Here is a 21,760-nt window from a genome sequence, read left to right as displayed (position 1 = left end):
ATCTACCTTCATACATGTGCTATCTTCAATTGGATATTTTAAAGCTTCAAACACATTAAACACTACCTTCTCATCTTGAACTCTAAGCATAAGTTCACCTTTCTGCACATCTATTAAAGCTCTCCCTGTTGCAAGAAATGGTCTCCCTAGGATCAAAGGAATGTTCGAATCCACCTCCATGTCCAGAATTACAAAATCTGCAGGAAAAATGAACTTGTCAACTTTAACTAATAAATCTTCAACAACTCCATATGGATAAGTGTATGATCTATCAGCTAGCTGCAGTGTAATGTTGGTGGGCTTCACTTCCTCTATGCCAAGTTTCTGCAGAACAGCCAATGGCATCAGATTTATGCTTGCTCCCAAGTCACACAAAGCTCTTCCCACAGTGCAGTTTCCTATTTCACAAGGAATGCTAAATGATCCAGGATCTTTCAGCTTTTGAGGAAGCTTTCTCTTGAGAATGGCACTGCACTCCTCTGTCAAAGGTACTGTTTTGTCATGCTCTAGCTTTCTTTTTCTGGAAAGTAGTTCTTTCATAAACTTTGCATATGAGGACATTTGCTCCAAAGCTTCTGCAAAAGGAATGTTAATTTGTAATTTCTTAAAGACATTCATAAACCTTTCAAATTGTTCCTCTTGTTTAGGATTTTGGACTCTTTGAGGATAGGGCAGCCTCTTGTATTTTTCTGGGTCTATTGGCTTACAAGCTTCCTCAAAGAGTTGCTTTTTGGTTTTCCTTTCAGAATTCATAGGAACATCTACTTTTTCTTCTGAATGGTCTTTCTAGCTTAAAATTTCCTTGTGGCAGATCTTGTTCAATTTTTCTCTCTGCTGCATCATTCACTTTCTTTTCTACTGGTTTAGGGCTTGCAACTACAGCTCCACTCCTTGTAGTTATGGCTTGACATTGTTCTTTAGGATTGATTACTGTATTGCTTGGAAATCTTCCTTCATCCCTGCTGGATAGTTGTTCAGCTAATTGTCCGATCTGTGTCTCTAGTTTCTTCATGGAGGCTTCTTGGTTTTTGAAGCTTGTTTGAGTCACCTTCATGAATTGCAACATAGTTTCTTCCATCTCAGTCAACCTCTCATTCATAGGTCTGGAAAATTTTTGATTTCCTTGAGGTTGAGTGGATGAATTCCTCCGAAAATAAGGCTGTTGTGTTGCTGGACCTGCATTAGAAAAAGGAAAAGTTGAGTTAGAATTCTTTGCAGCAGAATATTGATTATTCCAATTAGAATACTGCTGAGTTCTATTATTCGAAAATTGAAATCCAGGGGGATATGATAGCTGTGGTCTCTGAAAATTATTCATATAATTCACTTGCTCTTGTGGATGCCTCACATGCACCATTTGCATGGTTTCCTCCACAAAAGTCACAACTTAGATGACTGGTAGGCATACTCCCTGTTTGCATATTGTTGATTTGTTGTGTTAAGGCAGCTAATTGTTCTGAAAACATTTGATTTTGTAGCTGATTTTGTGCAAGAAAAGTTTCCATAACTTTAACTTCATGACCAGAGTTTCTTCCTTGGTTCCTTGAGTTTGAATTCTGATACATTGAAGATGCCATCATGTCAATAATCATTTGAGCTTCTTCCAAGGACTTTGTATTTAATGAACCTCCAGCAGCAGCATCAACCATTGTTCTTGTTACTGCATTTATCCCATTATAAAAAGTCTCCAATTGCATCCAATCTGGAATACAATGATGTGGACACCTTCTAAGCAGTTCTTTGTATCTTTCCCATGCTTCATACAATGATTATCCTTCTTGCTGCACAAAAGATGTAATTTCTCCTCTTAACTTAGCAGCTTTGGATGGAGGGAAGTACTTAGTTAAAAACTTATTCACAAGTTCTGTCCAGGTTGTGATGCTTCCTTGTGGTTGAGCTTGTAACCAACATTTTGCTCTATCTCTTAAGGAAAAAGGAAATAGTCTTAATCTGATAGCTTCTTCACTAACTCCATTCATTCTTATGGTGTCACATAGCTGCAGAAAATTTGAAATATGCAGGTTAGGATCATCAGAATTTCCTCCAGCAAACTGATCCTGTTGGACTAAATGTAGTAGGGCAGGTTTAATCTCAAAATGGTTGGCTTGAATAGTTGGCCTAATTATAGAAGAGTTAAAACCTTGCATGTTAGGAATAACATAGTCCCCTAATGTTCTAAATCTATTCTGTTCTGCCATTTCTATTGCTGGATTTGGTTGTCTCAAAGGTGTAGATGTTCTTTTCACTCTAGAATTACTCTGAGATTCTGGAGAATGGACAACTTCTAACTCACTATCACTCCCTATGGCTTTTTCTGCTCTAGACTCTTTTCTCAATCTTCTCAAAGTTATGTCTATGTCAGGATCAAAGACCAGAATTGATTTATTCTTGTTTTTACCACGCATATACAAATCAGTTTGAATCAAAATTAGACTACAATTGATACTCAGAAATGTACAACAGAATTCATGCAAAATCTATCAGTAAAAGCATATAGAAACTTAAATCTAGCAGTTGCAGAATTGTAAAATCATGTACAAATATGCAGAATGACAATTATAACTATGAAGAACAATGAAAACTAAAATTATGCAGATAACAAAGATGTAAAAATTCTATGCAGCAGACAGAAATATTATGCAGAATATTACACAAGGTGCAGTAAAATTATGCAGAAAGCAATTTGAAAGCAAAGCAACAAATTAAATGCTCAATCTAGTTATTTTTCTACTACTAATGATATTGAAATGCAAAATTCCTCGGCAACGGCGCCAAAAACTTGTTGTTAGCAATCTACACTAGCAAGTGCACTAGGATTGCAGCAAGTGATGAGTAAATTTAAGATCCAAATATCGTCTCCACAGGGAATTTAGATTCAAGTATCACTTCATAGAATTATAACCATTTAAGCTTTCTCGAAATTGTAAGGAGAGTGGTAACATCTAATAACAGCAAACTGGAACAATTAAAAGTAAAATGAACTTGCAGAAAACAAAACAATGAACACACAGTTCTGTGATAACAGAGGGAGAAACCATAGCTAGGGAATTGCTTCACCAAAACTCCAATGTTTAATCAATAAAGTTCTGAATTAACAAGCAATTGGAAAGAATGACAATTAGTTTCACTTTATACTATTCAGAGGTTAATTCCTTAACTCAGTGAACCTAACATTCAATTAAACCATTCTAATTCCTTAGATCTAATTCAATTCAATGTTGCTTTAAGTGTAAGAAACCAAAAGATTGCAAGATCAAAGTTCCTTATCCCTAAGAAAACTAAAATCTCGGTGATTGGTTCAGATCTGAAGAACAAATTCAATTTCCATTGACAAAGGTTCCTCTGAATTTAGTTAATCAAATTTCCATTCAATTTCCACGTGAAGTTCAGAATCAATCACTCAATCTATTCCAAAGCTTGAAATTCAGATCCAAATCAATTCAACATGTTCATTTCAGATCTACAATCCCTAACTATGAACGAATTACACAGCCATGCAGCAAAAGAAGAAAAAGAAAGAGAAGAAGAGAAGAAGAGAAGAAGAGAAGAAGAAACTCAGAAACGCCATGGAAGCTTGCTCCACTCCAATTCCTCTTCGTGAAGCTCTAAGATCTGAATCCCCACTCCTCTCTCTCACTTCCTCTAACCAGAAACTAACTAAAAAAACTGAAAATGAACAGAATCCCTTTTTTCCGGATTGTTTCTGGTATTTATAAAATTTCCCAGATTTTCACGTCATCACTTTTATGAGAAATAGTAGTTACGCAGAGAGTTTTTGGTTGCGCGTTAACACTTTTTTCAGAAATAGTGGCCACGTGCATTTTCCTGATATTGAGAGCTCTCTGGAACTATCACTCTTGATGATAAAAGTGACAACGCAGAGCCAAGGTAGTTGCGCGTTATCACTTTTTCTGATAAAAGTGACTACGCGCAGCTCGCCAAGTTGAAGATTCTCTGGAACGATCACTTTTGATGACAATAGTGGTTACGCAGAGCTTTCCTGATATTTTGCCTCTCTGGAACTATCACTTTTAATAATAAAAGTGGTAACGCCCAGGCTTCACTTCTTCTTTGAGCTTTGAAGTGATCACTTTCACTGACAATAGTGATCACGCCCAGTCTGCAATTTCCTATTCTTGAGTTTTTGGAGTCCAGACTTGCTTCTTTCCTCTTCCTTGTCATCAAACTTCCATGAATATGATCCTTGCTCAATTTATTCCTACAAAAACAAGATTAAAAACTTAATTCCTAAGCAAAAATTTCACAATTGCTAAAAGAACTACATATGTAAACAAAATTTAATTCTTTCTCTTTTTCTAAGTTTTTCTGCTTTCTTTATATATTTTTCTTATCATTTGTGTTAGAATTATGCTAAAATATCAGTCAAAATATGGATTCATCAACTATTCAGTTGAATGTTATTTTAGTTGATACACACAGTTGCTGCATAATATCAATATATATCTCACACAAACTCTTTTCTTCTACAGCAAATATGGTCAATACACCAAGGAAAAGCACTCCAAGGTCCAAGAGGGCCAAAACAGCTAGTGCATCTTCCTCTGCACCCCACCTAACCATGACCCCAGGTTTAGGTCATTGGAGCATGAAGAATATTTCAAAACAAACATCCTGAGAAGAAAGTTGGTGCAGGACCACAACTTTGAAATTCAAGAAGGCACCTATCCCCAATTTGAAAAGGAGATTCAGAGGAGAGGATGGGACCTTTTCACGACCTATGCTGGTAATGAGTGGAAGGAAATCACCCAAGAGTTCTTTGCCAATGCAATGAGGGTTAAAGGCGACACTCTCCCTCCCAGACACAGCATAGTGAGGGGAAAACTAGTCAGCTTCACCCCCTCCAACATCCAAAGAGTTCTGAATATTCCAGTTGTGCATAAGTCAACTGGCCAACTGGACTTTACCACCTTCAGCATCCAAAAGGATAAGGACTACAAGCTTATCCTTGAAACTGTCTGCAAGGAAGGTGAGAATTGGGAATTTGACTGTAAGATGCAGCCCAAGAACTTGACCACAAGGCACCTCATCCCTACAGAAAAAGCCTGGAGTGTCTTCATTCTCAGCTCTTTCATGCCAGTCCTCCACTCCTCTACATTGGCAGTGAAGAGAGCAGAGCTCATTTATGCAATCCTGACAGGCATGCCCATCCATTTGGGTGAGGTAATCAACAGTGCCATCATGGACATCTTGAGCAGGAGCAAAGATTTCATGGGTTTTCCATCCATCATCACCATGGTATGCCAAGATGCTGGGGTAGATTTTTGGCGACTACCTGCAGAAAATCAGAGCAGACCCTCCTATTTCTACAGCAATGGTGAAGGACTTCTTCAAACCCAAAAAGACTGCTGACCCAGGACTATCCTTACCAACTGACTATAGGAGGGATACTCCAATGAGGATGAGGGAGCAGATGAAGCAGCTTGCTCTGAGGCAGGACTCTATTCATGCTAGACAGAAGGCCCTCATGACATTTATGGACACGATGCTGCTGCACATAGGGAAGAAGCTGGGGATGACTACCACGCAGCTTTATGAAGCTCCTACTTTCAGTGCCCCTTACCTACGAGCAGCAGTCCAGAGTGACCTTCCACCCTTTCCTCCTACTGCCCCTGCCAAAACTGAAGCAGATGACAGCAGCTCCAGTACCTCAGATGAAGACCTCCGAGCAGCAGTAGAAGATGATGATGACTCTGCCTTTTCCAGTTCTGATGAAGATGTTATTTAGTCTGAGTTTCTTTTTCACTGCACTCACGTTTCACTTACTTTATGTTATTTCCCTGTGTTTACTACTAACCACCAATTCCTTGTAAATATCGCACATTTCTATTTCCACCTTTACTGCTTTATTTTCGTATTGTCACTCTTAATCTGAACATTTCTGACATTTTCACTTATATATATCTATTCCATTTTTTGGCTTTATATTTGCTCCCTATACTGAATTTTGTGTATATTTATGCAGAAAATACCCTCAGTCCTATTAAGAGGAGCATGAATTTGACCCCTGAGATGTGATTCTACTTTCTATGAAAGGGGGGTGATCTCTTTGCCTCTGTTTCCATGTTCTTAGTCTAATTTTCTTGCACAGTGTTAACTGAAAATACAAAAATATTTTCCTTATCTCTCTTTTAATATAATCCAGTTTTGTAATTCCATAGTTACATTCTGATTGCACTTTCCATTCAACTCATGATCATTCTCTGTTTTTGAATATTTTTCGTTCCTACCATGCTGAACATATTTTCTTGAAAGGTGAACTGTAATCACATATTGTTAAGTAATTATCACCTGTTACCATGGTAGAGAATTGAGCCTTTAAATTCTTTTCTATGTGCAATTTACATGTATTGTTGCATGTATCCTCTAGAACTTGCCCTGTTTCTTAATTGAATATGCATTGTGCAATTTTTCATCTAGATGATTGAGGCCTTCTTTGCACGCACTCACCCAACCTTCAACACCTTTGCACCTAGTTTCCCTTGTTCCACATTCCTTCTTTTGCCAAAACTTAGTCTGCAAAAATATTTTTCTTACTTTAAGAGAGGTATTTCTTTTGAGTTGCATCAAGAGTGAATGCAATAAACTAAGTTTGGGGTGCTAATTATGATTGTAGTTGCTTGAGGACAAGCAAGCTCTTAAGTTTGGGGTGGTGAGGATTTTACATGTCAATATTACATGTCAAAAAAATTTGTTTGAAATTGAAGAAGAGAATGATTGTCAAAGTCCATAAAAAAAATGATGAATGAATGAAAAAGAGAGAAAAAGAAAAAGAAAAAGAAAAAGACAACAAGTCATTTTGATAGAAAAGGATTTTCCACATAAGGCAAAGCAAATGAAAAATATGGTGAAAAAGTGCTTGAATATCACTTGCTGCATCATTTTATGCATTCCACTCTTAGTTGTTGTACTCACTTACTCAAAAGAATGCCCTCCTCTTAAATACCCACTTGAGCTTTTGTCCATCCTTGATCAAAATTGAGCCTAACCTAATCCTATTTGTGACCAACAAAGCCCTTATGATAGGTGGTTCATTGTATCTAGGCAAAGGAGATTGAGAATATGGGCAAACATATGGTAGGGTAAGGCAAAATGCATGAATTGAGGGAAAACACTTAGCCTGAAATATTGATGAGTGAAGAGTGAAACACCATCTTGTGAGCTAGATAATTTCTTTGCATTGTGTGGATTACATGAAACCTTGCTAGATTTTTTTTGTTTCAGTTTAGTGGGACTTTGCTTGAAAATAATTGATTTAGACATGATTTCTTTGTTGAATGAATCCATGATTGTGAAAACATTGGAAGTGTCAATTAGAGTTTGATTTTGGAATGAAAATTTTGAAAGAATTTTTTTTGGATAAATCCAACCCTCTTACAAGTGCCTTTATTGAATTATGATTTGCTTGAGGACAAGCAAAAGTTTAAGTTTGGGGTTGTGATGAATCCATATTTTATTAGTTTTTTACTTGTCTTTTTAATGTTTCTTAATAGAAAAAGTAAACTTAGGAATTATAAATAACATAAAAACATCATTTTGGTCAATTTATCATAGATTTCTTAATTTTTGGTTAAATTACATTGATTTACATAGATATAGTTTGCAATTTTGATCATTTGAATAATTGTGCAGGAGTTTCTAGACTTATTCCATGGATTTTTAGCATTTGAGAAAGTTTGAGATGAAAGTGATCACTTTGGAGTCCATAGTGAACACTACAGCAAGCTAGATCTAGAAAGGCAGACCAAAGTGATCACAATGAACCCATAGTGACAACTCCAGATAGGCCAAAAAGTACAAGACTTGCGCGTAGCTACTATGGAACCATAGTAGACACTCTGGAGCAGCCAAAATTATCACTCTGATGCCAAAGTGACAACTCCAGAGAGACCCAAATCACTGGTCTTGCGCATAAACACTATGGAGCGTTGCACGTTATCATTATGAAACCATAGTAGTTACTTTGGGCGAAAATTTATGCACTATAAATAGGATTTGAGAAATTAGGGTACGGGCTTTTGGACATAACTTTAGATTCTTTTGCCACTTTGGGAGCATTTTACAGAGCTTAGGATCCTTGGGTGATAGCCAAGGCCAATCTTAGGGTTTGATTTACAATTTCTCTTCATTTTCCTTTAATTCTTGCATTATGTTGTTGATTTCCCTTTGTTTCCATCTTGAATTTGTAAGACCCATCTCTATGGAGGGCTAAACTTTCTTGTAATCCTTAGTGAATTCATAGATTCTTGAATCCCTGGATATGAATGTCAATATAATTCCCTTTTCTTCATGAATTTACATTCCCCAACTCTTTGAATTGAATTAATGGTTGAATGAAGGGGATATTGCTTAATTAACCCTAATTCATTTTAATGAAATTCTTAACTTAGTTTGCTTAATCCTAAGTTAATTTCTAAGGTTGCGTAATCTTGGGGATGAGAGATTGGAGCCCATGTAAATTGCTTAATTTGTATGGGATATTAAGGTTAATTCTTGCTTTTTGAGTTACCCTAATTCAGAGGAAGAGGAAAAGTATTGAATCTTGAGAGGAATTGGGATAGAATTACATGAACAAACTAAGGATTGCATATTTCATTGATTGGATTCATTAATTTCATCACTTGCCTTTATCTTAAAATTGGAATTACACAAAACCCCCTTGTTTTAATTGTTGTTATAGTAAATATTCACAACATGTTCAATGTATGTTACAAACCAAAGTCGTTGGAGACAACCTAGGCTTGCACCCTAGATACTACAAACTTTTTCTGCATATTTTGATGAAGGTTGATGACAAATCTTTTTGCAAAATGAAATGAAAATCTATCGTTCATCAAATTGGTTTGTAACAAGGTTTAGTTACTCATAACAAAATAAACTATGAAGAACATGATAAATAAACCCATAACCACAAAGAAAAACTCAAACAAAAGAAACCCAGAAACGTAGAAGATAAAGAAAGTTCTCGTTCTCCGAAGAGATGCTCAAACACTTGCTTGGACTCCAAGGGGAAGCTTGTCGTCCTTGCCAATGTTCTCCAATGACTCTCAAAGATGAGTTTGGGTAGAACTAAGAAGGGGAAGAAGGTATGTAGAGAAGTGGGAGTGTCAAGTGTAGAGCATAAGGCTTCTTTATATAGGTTGTGCCTTGAGTTTTCAGTTAGTTAAACTCTATCTTTTCAAATCAGTTTTATCCACAATCAGAATCGCTCCAAATCTTCATATCTAAATTTAAATTTTAAATTCAAAATTTAAACCCAGCTTCAAATAGCACAGCCAAGGACTAAAATTATCTAATTTTCATTCAGAATATCTCCATAATGCACTAATAACAACTTCTAGCTAAACTGCAACAATTAATAACATAATTAGTGTAAATATATATAAAATAAAGTTTTAAGTGTATAAATATAAGTCATAAAATATATAAAAATATGAACTTATCATCCCTTTTCATATTCAATCCCATTGTGATGTTTTTCATTTTGTCAAATAGCACAAATTATCATACTATCATAACACTACCAAATCTAATACAATTTTTGAATTACTTGGTTTTGATGTTTAGGGTCCATATTCTATTCCATCAATTTTTGAACATAATATTTTGCAGCTTTGGTTAATGATTTCAATAGATTTCCTTGGATTATTTTGCTAAAAACTAAAGATGAGACCAAAAGACATATTTGTTTCCTTTATTGAAACTCAATTTAATGTCAAGTTTAAACACATAAGAATTGATTATGTATGGAAACACCACAACAAAATGGTGTTGTTGAAAGGAAGTATTAACACATTTTGAATATGGCCCGTGCTCTATTCTTTCAAGGATAATTGCCACAAAAATTTGAAAAATTTCAAACTTCCTACACTTTTATTAAAACTCATAAAACTAAGTTTCAACTAAGAGCTAAGAAAATGTGTATTTTTGGGTTACAAAGAAAGGACAAAAGGATATATCATTTTCTCCTTTCATGCAAATAATTTAGGTCCTACAGGCATCACCAATAGCATTCCTCAAGTAATTTTATCCAAAACTAATACTTATATTTCTTCAACATCAACCTCTCTCTTACACCTGCCACAAACATGTATCTTTACATTACTCATTTTGGTCTAGATTTTGCACCTATATTATTGCAGAAACATGCCAACACCCACCTATCTGACAATCTAGCAGAATCAGATAGAAACTAAGTTACCTTGAGAACTATCATTGTAGCCTTACTGTAGTTAGCTCTACTACTTCATCTTCAGGTGCAATTCCTTAGCTTCTTTCATCTGTGGTTTCTTATGATAATTGTTCCTATGCCTATAAACAATTTTGTTTATTTATCTCTTCTATTGTTGAACCAACAACCTATCATTAAGCCTCCAAATTAGACTGTTGACAAAGGGATATGCAGGCTGAATTACAAGCTCTTGAGAAAAATCAAACTTGGTCCATAGTGAATCTGCCTCTTAGAAAAATTCCCATTGGCTATAAGTGAGTTTATAAAATCAAGAGACATGTAGATGGTAGTGTTGAGAGGCATAAAGCTTATCTAGTTGCCAAGAGTTACACACAACTGGAAGGTGTTGATTATTTTGATACATTTTTCTTTTTGGCAAAGTTAACTATAGTTCGAGTTCTACTGGTGTGCTATTAAGGGATGGTACTTAGAGCAATTAGATGTCAATAATGCCTTCTTATATAGAGATCTCTATGAAGAAGTGTACATGGTTCTTCTCCTAGTCTTCCTTTCCCTAATCCGTCCAAAGTATGCAGGCTGACCAAATCTCTCTATGATTTAAAACAAGCCAGCTGCTAATGGTATTCCAAGCTTTTCAGTACCTTATTTTCATTAAACTATAAGCAATCTAATGTTGATCATTCTTTGTTTATTAAGATCAATTCTCATTCATTCATAACTTTTTTTAGTGTATGTGGATGATTTTGCAAGTTAATAGGTTTCTTGATGATCAATTTCAAATCAAAGACCTTGGCCAACTAAGATATGTTTTGGGTCTTACAATTGCAAGATCGAAGTCAAGAATCATGCTTAATCAAAGAAAGTACACATTAGAGTTATTGGAAAAAAGTGCCTTATTGGAATCCAAACCTGTTGATATTCCTTTCAATCCTTCTATGAAAATGTATTCAGAACCAAGACAATCCATATTCTAATGAAAGAAGTTATAGATGACTTGTTGGTAGACTATTATATCTCACCATCACTAGGTCAAATATAGCCTATTCATTTAACAACTTAGTCAATTGATGGCTAAGCTTCTGATTTCTCATTTTTAGGTTGCAATTAGAGTACTTAAGTACCTTAAATCAACACCAGCTAAAGGGTTGTTTTTTTCCAAGTTCTTTTGTTTTAAAACTTTCAAAATTTGTGTATTTTGATTGGGCATGTTACTTAGATATTAGGAAATCTATTATTGGTTATTTTGCCTTTATTGGATCTTCTCTTATATTCTGTAAATCCAAGAAGCAAAGCACCATTTCTAGATCTAGGAGTGTGTATGGATTAGATTTTTTAAAAATCAATTTAGATCCATTTAAAATCTAATTATATAGATTGGATTATAAACAATCTATTTTAATATTTTTTAAAACCGGTTTAAATTTAATTTTAAAATTTAGATTGGTTTAAAACCAGTTTTAAATCCGGTAAAAATATACTATAAACATTTTTTATATTATTATTAAATTATTATATTAAAAAATATTTAAATTTTATAATAACTAATATAAAATTATATCTACATATATTTTAATTTATTAATAATATAATTTTTCTTAGTTTTATATTATATTAAATAAATATATATTTATATATATATTCTACTTTTTATCATCTGTCCACTATACAAACTAATTATATAGATTAAATTTTAAACTATTTTATTTTATTTTTTAATCGATTTAAAAGTATTTTTAAATTTTGAATTTAGTTTAAAATTAATTTTAAATTTAGCTTTTGTTGAAACTAGTTTCAAATTTAGTTTGGCATTAAATTAGTTTAAAATCAAGTTTTAAATTTAATTTTTAAGGCAAAACTGATTTTCAATATATTTGTGAATTTAACTTTTAAGGTAAAACTAATTTGTTGTACACATCGTTGCGTTAAATTAGTGCATTTTAAGAAGATTTTAGTAACATTTATTAATTGTATTACAGTTTATAAAAATTTATAAAATATTTATTATCATTTTTAACTTATTTTTAATAAACAAAGTTAATGATGAAAGTTTAAAATAAAATCTATAAAAATAAAAATTAATAATAAAATTATTATGTTATAATATTTTAAAATTAAAAAATAAATATAAATATAAAATAATATATATATTATTTTTATTCAAATCATATGTATGTTTTACTAAAATCATGTTCGGGTGTCACATTATATTTATTAAGATTCAAAATATCACAAAATAATATATATTACTACAAAATATAAAAATATTTAATATTTTAATTAGTAATTAAAAACAAAAAAAAAGATCTAAAATTATTTATTACAATAATTTAAATATTATTTTAATCTTTGTAAAAAATTTTATTTTTAATTTTATATTATTATCTTATATTTTAAAAAAATTCATATATATATATATATATTATTGTTATTATTTTATGTTGAGAATAAAATAATAATTAATTTAATTTAATTTAAAATGAACTTATAGCATGAGGTTATCCACAAAACTTCAATAATCAGATAATGCACCCCTAAGCTCTATGCGTGGCGCATATATATATATATATATATATATATATATATATAATTTTGAATTTATAATTTTATCTAAAATACTCGTTTCTTTATACAATGAATATATAGTCAACATTTGAGAAAAGAATTTGAAAGAGACATCTTGAAATTCTGATGATTGGCTCAAAATCAACATGGGAAGGATCTTCAATTATTCTCAACTGCTAGTTGTAGCCACACATGACAAAAATGAAGTTTTCGGTGACTTGAGTTGCTCCAAGCTTGAAGTGAAATTCTGATTTAGGTAGAAGATCACATTGGGCCCGTTGCAAAGACTACATAGAGGAAGTACTAAAACCAATTTTGATAAAAGTAAATCTAGTTTTGTAAAATGGAATCCAAATCATGTCTGAACCAAAATAAAGTGGATTGGATATCTTAGTTTTTCTTAAGTTGGAATTTTTAAATCCAGTTTAGCTTGAGTTATAGATTGAACTTCTATATTCAGATTTTTTTCACCCCTATCTAGATCTTCCTCTGAAGCTGAGTATCGAGCTCTAGTAAGCCTCAATTGTGAAATCTAGTGGATCCATTATCTCTTGACAAATTTACAAATCTCACTTCAGTAATCTGGTACTATATTTTGTAGTAATAAATATGCAATTTACTTAGCTCATAATCTAACCTTTCATTAGAAAAGCAAACGTATCAAAATAGATTACTCTGTCACTAGTAATAAATTAGTTGATGCCTTCACTAAACCTTTACATTCATCCTATTACCAATCTAGTCCTTTGCCTAATTAGTTGATGCCTTCACCAAACCTTTACATTCATCCTATCCTCTCCAAGTTGAGCTTGCGTGACATCTATGCTCCAACTTGTGGAGAGAAGGTGTATTTCTAGATAAGTATATCTTACTCAGTGACATCTATGCTCCAACTTGTGGAGAGAAGGAGTATTTCTAGATAAGTAGTACATAATTAGTTAGTTACCTTAAAATTAAAAAATAAAATCATAATACATTATTCTTCTTCCATTCTTTCTTAATTTTCTTTGTTGCATATCTTTCATCACTCTTAGAGCATCAAGAGTGTGTGAAGATATTTAATTTAATGAAGAAAGAATAAAGAGTTTAATTTAATGCAGAAAGATAAAAAAAGAATACATAGTATTGTAAAAAAAATGTAGAACAGTATGGTATGAATAATATAACTCTCCAATATTTTTCGAGATGTGTCTTCAGTATCAACATTAAGGTAATAACACATGTAACAAAATGCATTCATCACTCTTTCTACACAATGCAGTTCCCAGATTTCTGACTCATTCGTCAATTTGAGAACACCAAAAATTTTAATATACCACCTTTCACAAACCTTGGACACTCTTTCTACCCGAAGCAATATTTTGATCTACACAATTTATCATCATCCCACAACAAAATTTACTCTTCAAATCATTTATCAACAAATTCGTGCAATGTCAAGTCAACGTAATTTGTATCTAATATCTCTAATTTGTTACTTTACACATGTATAATTTGACTGAGTCATGTTCTATTGTGCCCAAGGGAGTGCACCAGGATAAGGAGTTGGTTCACAATATCTGAATAAAGCTTCAATTTCAGGACACCCATTAGGATAAGGAATTGACCGATGAAAAGGGTCACGCTTTAGTTTCTTGTGATAAAGTGAACCTCGACATCCATATGGATCTCTTTGGAATTGAGTTCTAACCAATTCCTCGCCTCTTAGAGCAGCAGCTTTCGCATTTGATGTAGCAGGGGTGCCAGCATAGGAGAACCTTGATTCTGGAAAGCCAATTGCAGATCGATGTAGATGCGCAAATCTTTCTTCCTTGAAATCATAACTTACTACCTGATTCACAGATCCAACAAATCAGATTGGATACACCACAAATATGTAAGGAAATAGAAGTGCAAGTCAAATGTGCAGGCATCACAGTGGCCATCATGCAGAGAAGGTCTAAATGCAATAATAAAAGCAAATTTTTTTCTTGAATTCCTAACTTACAACCTTATTCTTAGATTCAACAAATCAAATTGAAACACACAACAAATATGTAAGGAAAAAGGAGTGCAAGTCAAATGTGTATGGCATCAGTGGCCATCATGCAAAGGTCTAAATGTAACAATAGAAGCCAAAATTTGTTAGTCCATGGGATCATACTTTTATATGGTGCAATTGATAATACCACCATGAAATGAAATGTCAATAAGCGTTCCCTAAATCATAATATAAAAAAGAATGAGAAGTACAATATCCTCCCCTCCCCCACCACCACCAAAAAAAAATATTAGTACCTCCGGTCATTTTATAAGAAACAAAAGACAAAATTACTAAAATTAAGGAAAATAAATAAATCAGTTATGTTTTTCATAAAATTTTATTCAAAAAACACCTATAATATTAATGATTTAGTTGGTGGCTTGTATATTTATTATTTAATGACACTAATAAAAGAAAGGTATGAAAGAAATTTAGTAATTAATACATCTTAAATCTATCATATGTTTCTTATAATTAGGACCGAATCGAGAAAATACTTCATTTTGTTTCTTATAAAAAGGACTTGAGGGACTAATAATAATTCCTAGTCACTTGATGCACACACTTAATGTTTACCACAGGCAACAAGGGGACCTATACAGGATCTTTAAAGATAAGTCCGTGTTAAGTTTCCTGGGAATACAAAATGATAGACTTCATATGCAACATGTGTGCTGTATGCATATTAATAGCATATTTGAACACTTAATTCAGAGTATTTCTCAGCAGCCATTACAAAAATCTGAGCAGCCTTAGCTTGCATACAATGCAAGCGATTTTAGATAAATTCATTTTTCGCTTTTTTACATACTTTAGCCACTTCACACAAATATTGACATGTTCCATCTTTACACAAAAAGGAACAGAATGCTTCTCAACTCAAATAAGCAAGGCTAGCATACAGTTATATTTTGGGGATAGGTGCCTGTAAGCTCCCGGAATCGACAGAAACTAAATAGAAGATTTTCAAAGCTGTCCCGTGCATGCTCCTCTGTAAGTGCTCTCCATTTCACACTTTCTTCTTTACCTACACAAACAATCCAAAAGAATGAGATAATTTCAGATAAAAGCGATTTAATAGGGAAGCATATGCCAATAGACTAAAGGTGATATCATCCATATCAGCACCCTCAGAAAACAGAGATAAATGATGCAGTGGAGATTCATCTAGCTAACATTACGAAGAAATAGGAAAAGAGTGAGCAACTAACACAGTTGGAGTCATTGAGTATGCATTAAAAATTTATGAAGTGAAGTAAAGAAGAAATTTTGTTAGTAACATAAATCACGATAGCAATTAAATGAAAAAAGCAACAATTCTATTATCGTATGCATAGGTTAGTAGGTTCAAGGCATAAACTAGTAATCAGAGAACATGATGAAACTAAGGGTATTTGGGAGTGACATTTTGGAGTAACAAGGGAGGACAAATTTTCCATTTTTAAATTACAAGAGTTATATAACAATTGTAAAATAAACAAAAAGATTAAATTAAGTTTGTGCTAATCTGATAGCAATAATGAAAATAAACCCATAATAAAAAGGGTTTATACTAGGAAGATTAGGTACATGAGCCTAATAAGAATGGGCTTGATAATAATGGGCTCAAATGGTTTAGCTAGAGGAAAGGACACATAAAAAATGTATTGGACCATATGAGGGAGAGAGAGAAGTATTTAGAAGTTAAGAAGGAACCAATACCTCTCAAATTGCACTGAACTAGTTTTAAAGATAATCTTTTTGCATTCTAGTTTTGCAAAAAACTGTCTTTTTACACCTTTGGGAGTTTGGGTCTAGGGAAGAACTGCAACTTTCTTGAACAATAATCATCTTTTAAACAATTTCAGAATACAGTAAAATTCATCTAGTTTCCATGTTAGTCTCCTCAAGAGAGGTAGTTACAACAGGTCTCTATACATATTAGCCACTTCTAGTAGCACTTTTAAAGGATTAGGAATTGCAACTACAACCTTATCAGTTGTTGAAGTTGCAGTGTAATGATGCATGAGAAGCAGAAGTACTAGTTATTAGGGCAGGGCTACCAGACTTTGAGAACTCATGGGAACTATTGTCTACATTACAGTCAGCTTTTCCAAATTTTCACCTTAAGGATAAGGTGAAAGCTTTGCAGGGGAGTATAATATCAATAATGTAAATAGATCCATAATAAAAAGGGTCTATACTAGGCAGATTAGGCAAAATGGGTCTGATAACAATGGCGCCAAATGATTTAGCTAGTGGGAAGGGAGCATATAAAATGTATTGGACCGTGTTAGGTAACTCTCATTTGTAATTAGTTATGATATGTTAGTTAAGGACTCATAGTTAGTTACAAGATGTTAGTTAATTAGACTAAATTAGTAGTTAGGAAGAATAATATTGTAGAAAAAAATAAGGCATATTGACCTTATATTAAGAGGAAGGGACAGAGAGATCAACAGGTCATTTGTGAAAGGATTAGGGCCTTTAGGCATTGGAAGAGAACAGGGTCTCTCGAATATCTTGAGTTGGACTAGAGAATAATGCATATATTATCACTTCTATTCATCTATTTTCTCTAGGGCTTTCTCTATTTGATCTAGTTCTATCAGACTGTATGTAGAGGGAGAGCTATTGAGAAGTTAGGAGAGAACTAGTGCCTCTTGTATTGCACTGAACGTTTGAAAGATCATTCTTTTTGTATTCTAGTTCAGCAAGAGAGAGTCTTTCTGCACCTACATTAGATATAGGACAGAACAATTTTTCTTGAATCTTTCTTGAATAATAATCATCTTCCACCTCAATTCTTGGTACTAGTGTATCACAATCTATTATTTAACACATTTTTTCTAACACACCTTATTTAATGATTCTCTCTGCTTTTTTAGAGTGTATTCCTAGCACTTCTCTCCACATGTATAGTCAAAGCCAAAAAAAACTTTGCTTATAAAAGAAAGTCCCTATGTATTCTCTCCTCTCTTTCCCTATTTGAAGTAAATTTCCTCTAATTTTATATTGCTTTCAAATCACAGAAGTTGGACTCGAATAGAATGAGAATACTCAAGATGCAGCAGTAAAATAAAAAGTTGGAACCGAGGTTATGTTAGATTGTTTGTGGATTGTTGTAAATATTTCCTTTTATTATCTTTATATAGTTAAGGTAACTAGGCGAGAATATTTATGTATGATTTCTTCCCAAATTTTGAGACCTCGCTTGTATAATAATATCTATATAATTGAATGGCTGAGGGTCTGACTCTCCAGCAAGTTTTTTCTTCAATTCTAAGTCTCTAACCTAACCACTGTCTCAAGTATTGTATATAACATGAGAATTAATTCAGCTAAAAATTAACAGATTATGTTTTAAATGTAAATTTTTTATTTCCCATGAAGTGTGATCTCGTTGCTAATAAGGAAAGGTGACAATAAGTTAAGAAAAACAACGAGGCAATCTGCTGATTCTCATGTTCTATTCACATACATGGGTCGCAGAAGTGCAGCTAAAGACCAGCTCAATTCCCTAGCTAATCTACCATGTTCAATTTTCTTTCATTATTATGATTTGTAATTTCTTTTTTGATTCATGTCTAACACAGAGAATGATACACTAAATACTAGTTAGCAACAAACCACACATCTAAAGCTGTTGTGCGAAACATATATTTAAATTCCCACCCCTCGCATGGGAGTATTTTACTAGAAAACATAGTTAAAAGAACATATAGAGAATGATAGGGGCTATTTGGTTGATGAAAATGTTTTCTATTTTCACTTTTACTTACTAAACTGCCTCCTTGGTTTTAATCTAATTTCTATTTTCAAAGATTTGTACAGGAAACACTAAAAATAACTTTTTCTTTTCACTGTTTTCAATACAAATCTTTGAAAAGAAGAAATAAAATGAAAACAAGGTGACAATTTTGTAACTAAAAGTGAAAACAGAAAAATTTTAAACCAAAAGCCCCTTCATTCCCTAGAAAAGTTTTTTAAAATACACCTACAAAATATGCGAATCTAACGTTCTCACAGAAGATTTCTTAGAAACTTAAAAGAATCTTCCTGCCAAACACCCCCTGATAGTAGAATCAGCTAATTCTATCCCTTCTCCGCTGGTGATGTTTCCTGGCCTATATAATCCCCAACAATGAACATTAAACAGACACTGAATTTCAACAATCAGATAAAATGCCACAATGCAAATGCCAAAACAATCACCATAACTCACCAAACCATCCTTTCGAATCGGCAACAGCCCAGTAACTCTGCGCCTCGCTGCGAGGACCGGCGTCTTTCCGAGTCTCTCCGCCGCTAAAGAGGAGCAAAGCAGAGTCATCCCTGGCTGCAATTTCAACCCCCTTATAAATATGTGTCACAAAAGTGGCAGCTTGACCAGGATTCTTTTGATAAGACTCCAAAAACCAAGAATCCTCTTTGTCAATTTTGCCACAATTGCTGCTGGTGTAAATGGAATGCCCAGCAACCATCACAAGGTTATGAAGCTTTGAGAAAGGGTAATCATCAAAACCCACATCAGATTTAGCATTAGCATTATGCATCTTATATTGGGTGCCATAAAAGGAGAGAAACATGACAAGAGTGAGGACAAAGGAGAGGGCTAGGAAAAGACCCATGCAGGGATGAAGCTTGAAAAAGTGGTGGAAACGGTTTCCGAGTGTTTTGATCATTCTGAAAGGGTGAAAAGAAGAGCTTTTGGGCTTTCTGGTTCGTTTGATGGTGGTTCCTGATTCTAAGTCGAAGTCACTTCTTGGGTACGCGGGAAAGGACTTGGGGCCTTGGAATCCAAAAGGGTAATTGTTCATCGTAATGGGTTTCTCTATGATGTGGAAATGAGAGTGCGGCGATGCAACGGAATCATTGGATCGCAGTTGACTTGAGGCAGAATTGATGAACGGAGTCACATGACAATTTGAGGAGAAATAAATAATCTGAACTTGGAAGATGAGAAAATATTATTATAATAAGATTTAGAATGGATGAAGTGTAATAATGGAAAGTTAGATGTTTTTGGTTTGCTTGATTGAAATTAAAACTTGTTATTGCAGAAGATGAAGAAGGAGATCCAAATTCTGAGGATCAGTCTTTGTCTGTTTGCTAGTACATAGCACTTACAATCATAATTATAATATATTGAATTTTAATAATACTATTTTTATTATTTATTTATGTTTAAATTTTTTTTTAAAAATATAAATATAAAAAATTATTATTAATTTTTATTTATTAATTTTTTTAAATAAAAAATATAATTTTTTTAATATACATGTATATTTTTTTATTATAAAATTTTATTATAATTATTTATTTTTTAAAAAAATTCTTTCTTTTAAAATTTATATACATTATAAATATTTAATTCATTAAAATAATTTTTTAAAAATTTATATTTTTAATAAAATACTTTCGTATAGTATATGAGTTAAAAATACTAGTATTAATATATATATATATATATATATATTAATTATGTTATATTATTTTAATTAAATCTATTATTTTTCTTATAATTTCAAATTTAAAAGTTAAAAAAAATATTTTATGTACCCACTTTCTATTATTAGTATTAAACTTCTCTACTCTAACTCTATTCTCATTCTCAACGTTTGTCTCATTAAAACTTATCAACCATAAAATGTTATTCATTAGAGTTAATTGTTAATGTCGTCACAAGAGGTCACCAAGTGATCCTACACGAAGTGACAACCATTGTGCAAATCTATTTCGTTATCGCCCTGATATTGTCAATCAATCAAATCTCACACAAGATAGGGTTATCACTGACAAATAAATTGTGTGTTTAGTTTCACTTATTATTTCTAAGAATTTTAGTTTAGAAAATTATTATATTAAAATATATTTAGCATTTATGATCTTTGAATATTTATTTTCTTATCTATATTTTTACTTTCTTTAGTAACTACATATTGAATATTTGTATTATTATGCTACTTATGTGAAGTTATATAAACATATTTTTTTTTATAAATATTTTTTTCTCAAACAAGTGCGGATAATAGGTATAAGATGGGTATGCAGGTACCCAGAGGATACGGGTATGGATACAGGGATTAATGTTCATACCCACGCAGTATGGAGCTGAATACAGATATTTTTTTAAAACGCAGGTATAGAGATGTACCCTTCCTATATTTTACCCATTGCCATCCCTACTCCTCTGCCTTTCCCTCTCTCACTCTCTTCTTCGTTTTTTTACCTGGAAAAGCAATGTTAATTTTGTAGTTTAACTTCTTCTTTTTTCCAGTTCATAGATCAGGTTTTCTCCAATTAACTCATAGGACAAATAACCAGATCTTATCGGGATTAGTAACTTTTATCTATAAAAAATTAATATAATCTTTAATATAATGTTTCGATTTTATTAATCTATTTTATTAAAAATGTTAATCTACTTTTTTCTTCGTCCTAAATTCACTCAATTTAAAACGTAGTTATTTATCTCATACAATTATTTGGGGAAAGCTCATAAATAATCATCCTCAAATGACAAAACTTTTCTCCTAAGTTTTTTGTTTGGTCGAGTGATAAAAATTAGGATAAAATATAAGTATATTTATTAAAATGTTGTTATTACTATTTATCAAATAAAAAATTTAGAATTTTATTTTGATAATCTGCAATGTCATTAAATATGATTATTTTAAAGATTTTACTAATTTTAAATTTTAAATTAAGTTTAAACATTTATAAAAATTATATATATATATATATATATATATATATATATTAAAAGTAGAAAACATGATAAATATTTATTTAATAAAATTTTATCATTATCACTCGCTCAACAGGAAGAAAATTAACGGTTTTCATATTTCAATACCTAAAAATCAAACATACCCTAAATTTTTTCCCCCTAAAATTAAGGGCATTTACCGGTTTTAGTATTTCCATAGTTTTCCATGTGGACTGGACATATTAAACTGTTGAACCATTGAAAGATAACTTGG

The 21,760-nt window shown here is 32.5% G+C and overlaps 1 protein-coding gene and 1 non-coding gene across 2 annotated transcripts; one reads left to right on the top strand and one right to left on the bottom strand.

Annotated features, from left to right (window-relative positions):
* Positions 1 to 1,707: 1,707 nt before the first annotated feature.
* On the top strand, positions 1,708 to 1,814 carry LOC113848586. Its single transcript, XR_003501851.1, has one exon. It is a non-coding gene; the product is annotated as a small nucleolar RNA R71 (small nucleolar RNA).
* A 12,242-nt stretch (positions 1,815 to 14,056) lies between these two features.
* Positions 14,057 to 19,827, bottom strand: LOC113848558 (uncharacterized protein C57A10.07). Its single transcript, XM_027478169.1, has 3 exons — positions 19,000 to 19,827; positions 15,698 to 15,822; positions 14,057 to 14,603 (listed from the first exon to the last, which is right to left on the bottom strand). The coding sequence occupies exons 1-3, from the start codon at positions 19,592 to 19,594 to the stop codon at positions 14,283 to 14,285; spliced, it is 1,041 nt and encodes a 346-aa protein (XP_027333970.1). The 5' UTR covers positions 19,595 to 19,827; the 3' UTR covers positions 14,057 to 14,282.
* Between the last annotated feature and the right edge of the window lie 1,933 nt (positions 19,828 to 21,760).

This window comes from Abrus precatorius, unplaced genomic scaffold (assembly GCF_003935025.1).
Source record: "Abrus precatorius isolate BTA unplaced genomic scaffold, Abrus_2018 Scaffold8, whole genome shotgun sequence".
In the NCBI taxonomy this organism is placed as follows: domain Eukaryota; kingdom Viridiplantae; phylum Streptophyta; class Magnoliopsida; order Fabales; family Fabaceae; genus Abrus; species Abrus precatorius.
The sequence above is the reverse complement of the archived record's forward strand: the minus strand, read 5'-3'. Positions and strand labels throughout refer to the sequence as shown.

Coding starts and splice junctions, on each gene's coding strand:
- LOC113848558 (XM_027478169.1), bottom strand. CDS start 19,594: ATGAACAATTACCCTTTTGGATTCCAAGGCCCCAAGTCCTTTCCCGCG. Junction 15,823..18,999: donor CGATTCGAAAGGATGGTTTG/GTGAGTTATGGT, acceptor TTGTTTGTGTAG/GTAAAGAAGAAAGTGTGAAA. Junction 14,604..15,697: donor CCTATCCCCAAAATATAACT/GTATGCTAGCCT, acceptor TCTGTGAATCAG/GTAGTAAGTTATGATTTCAA.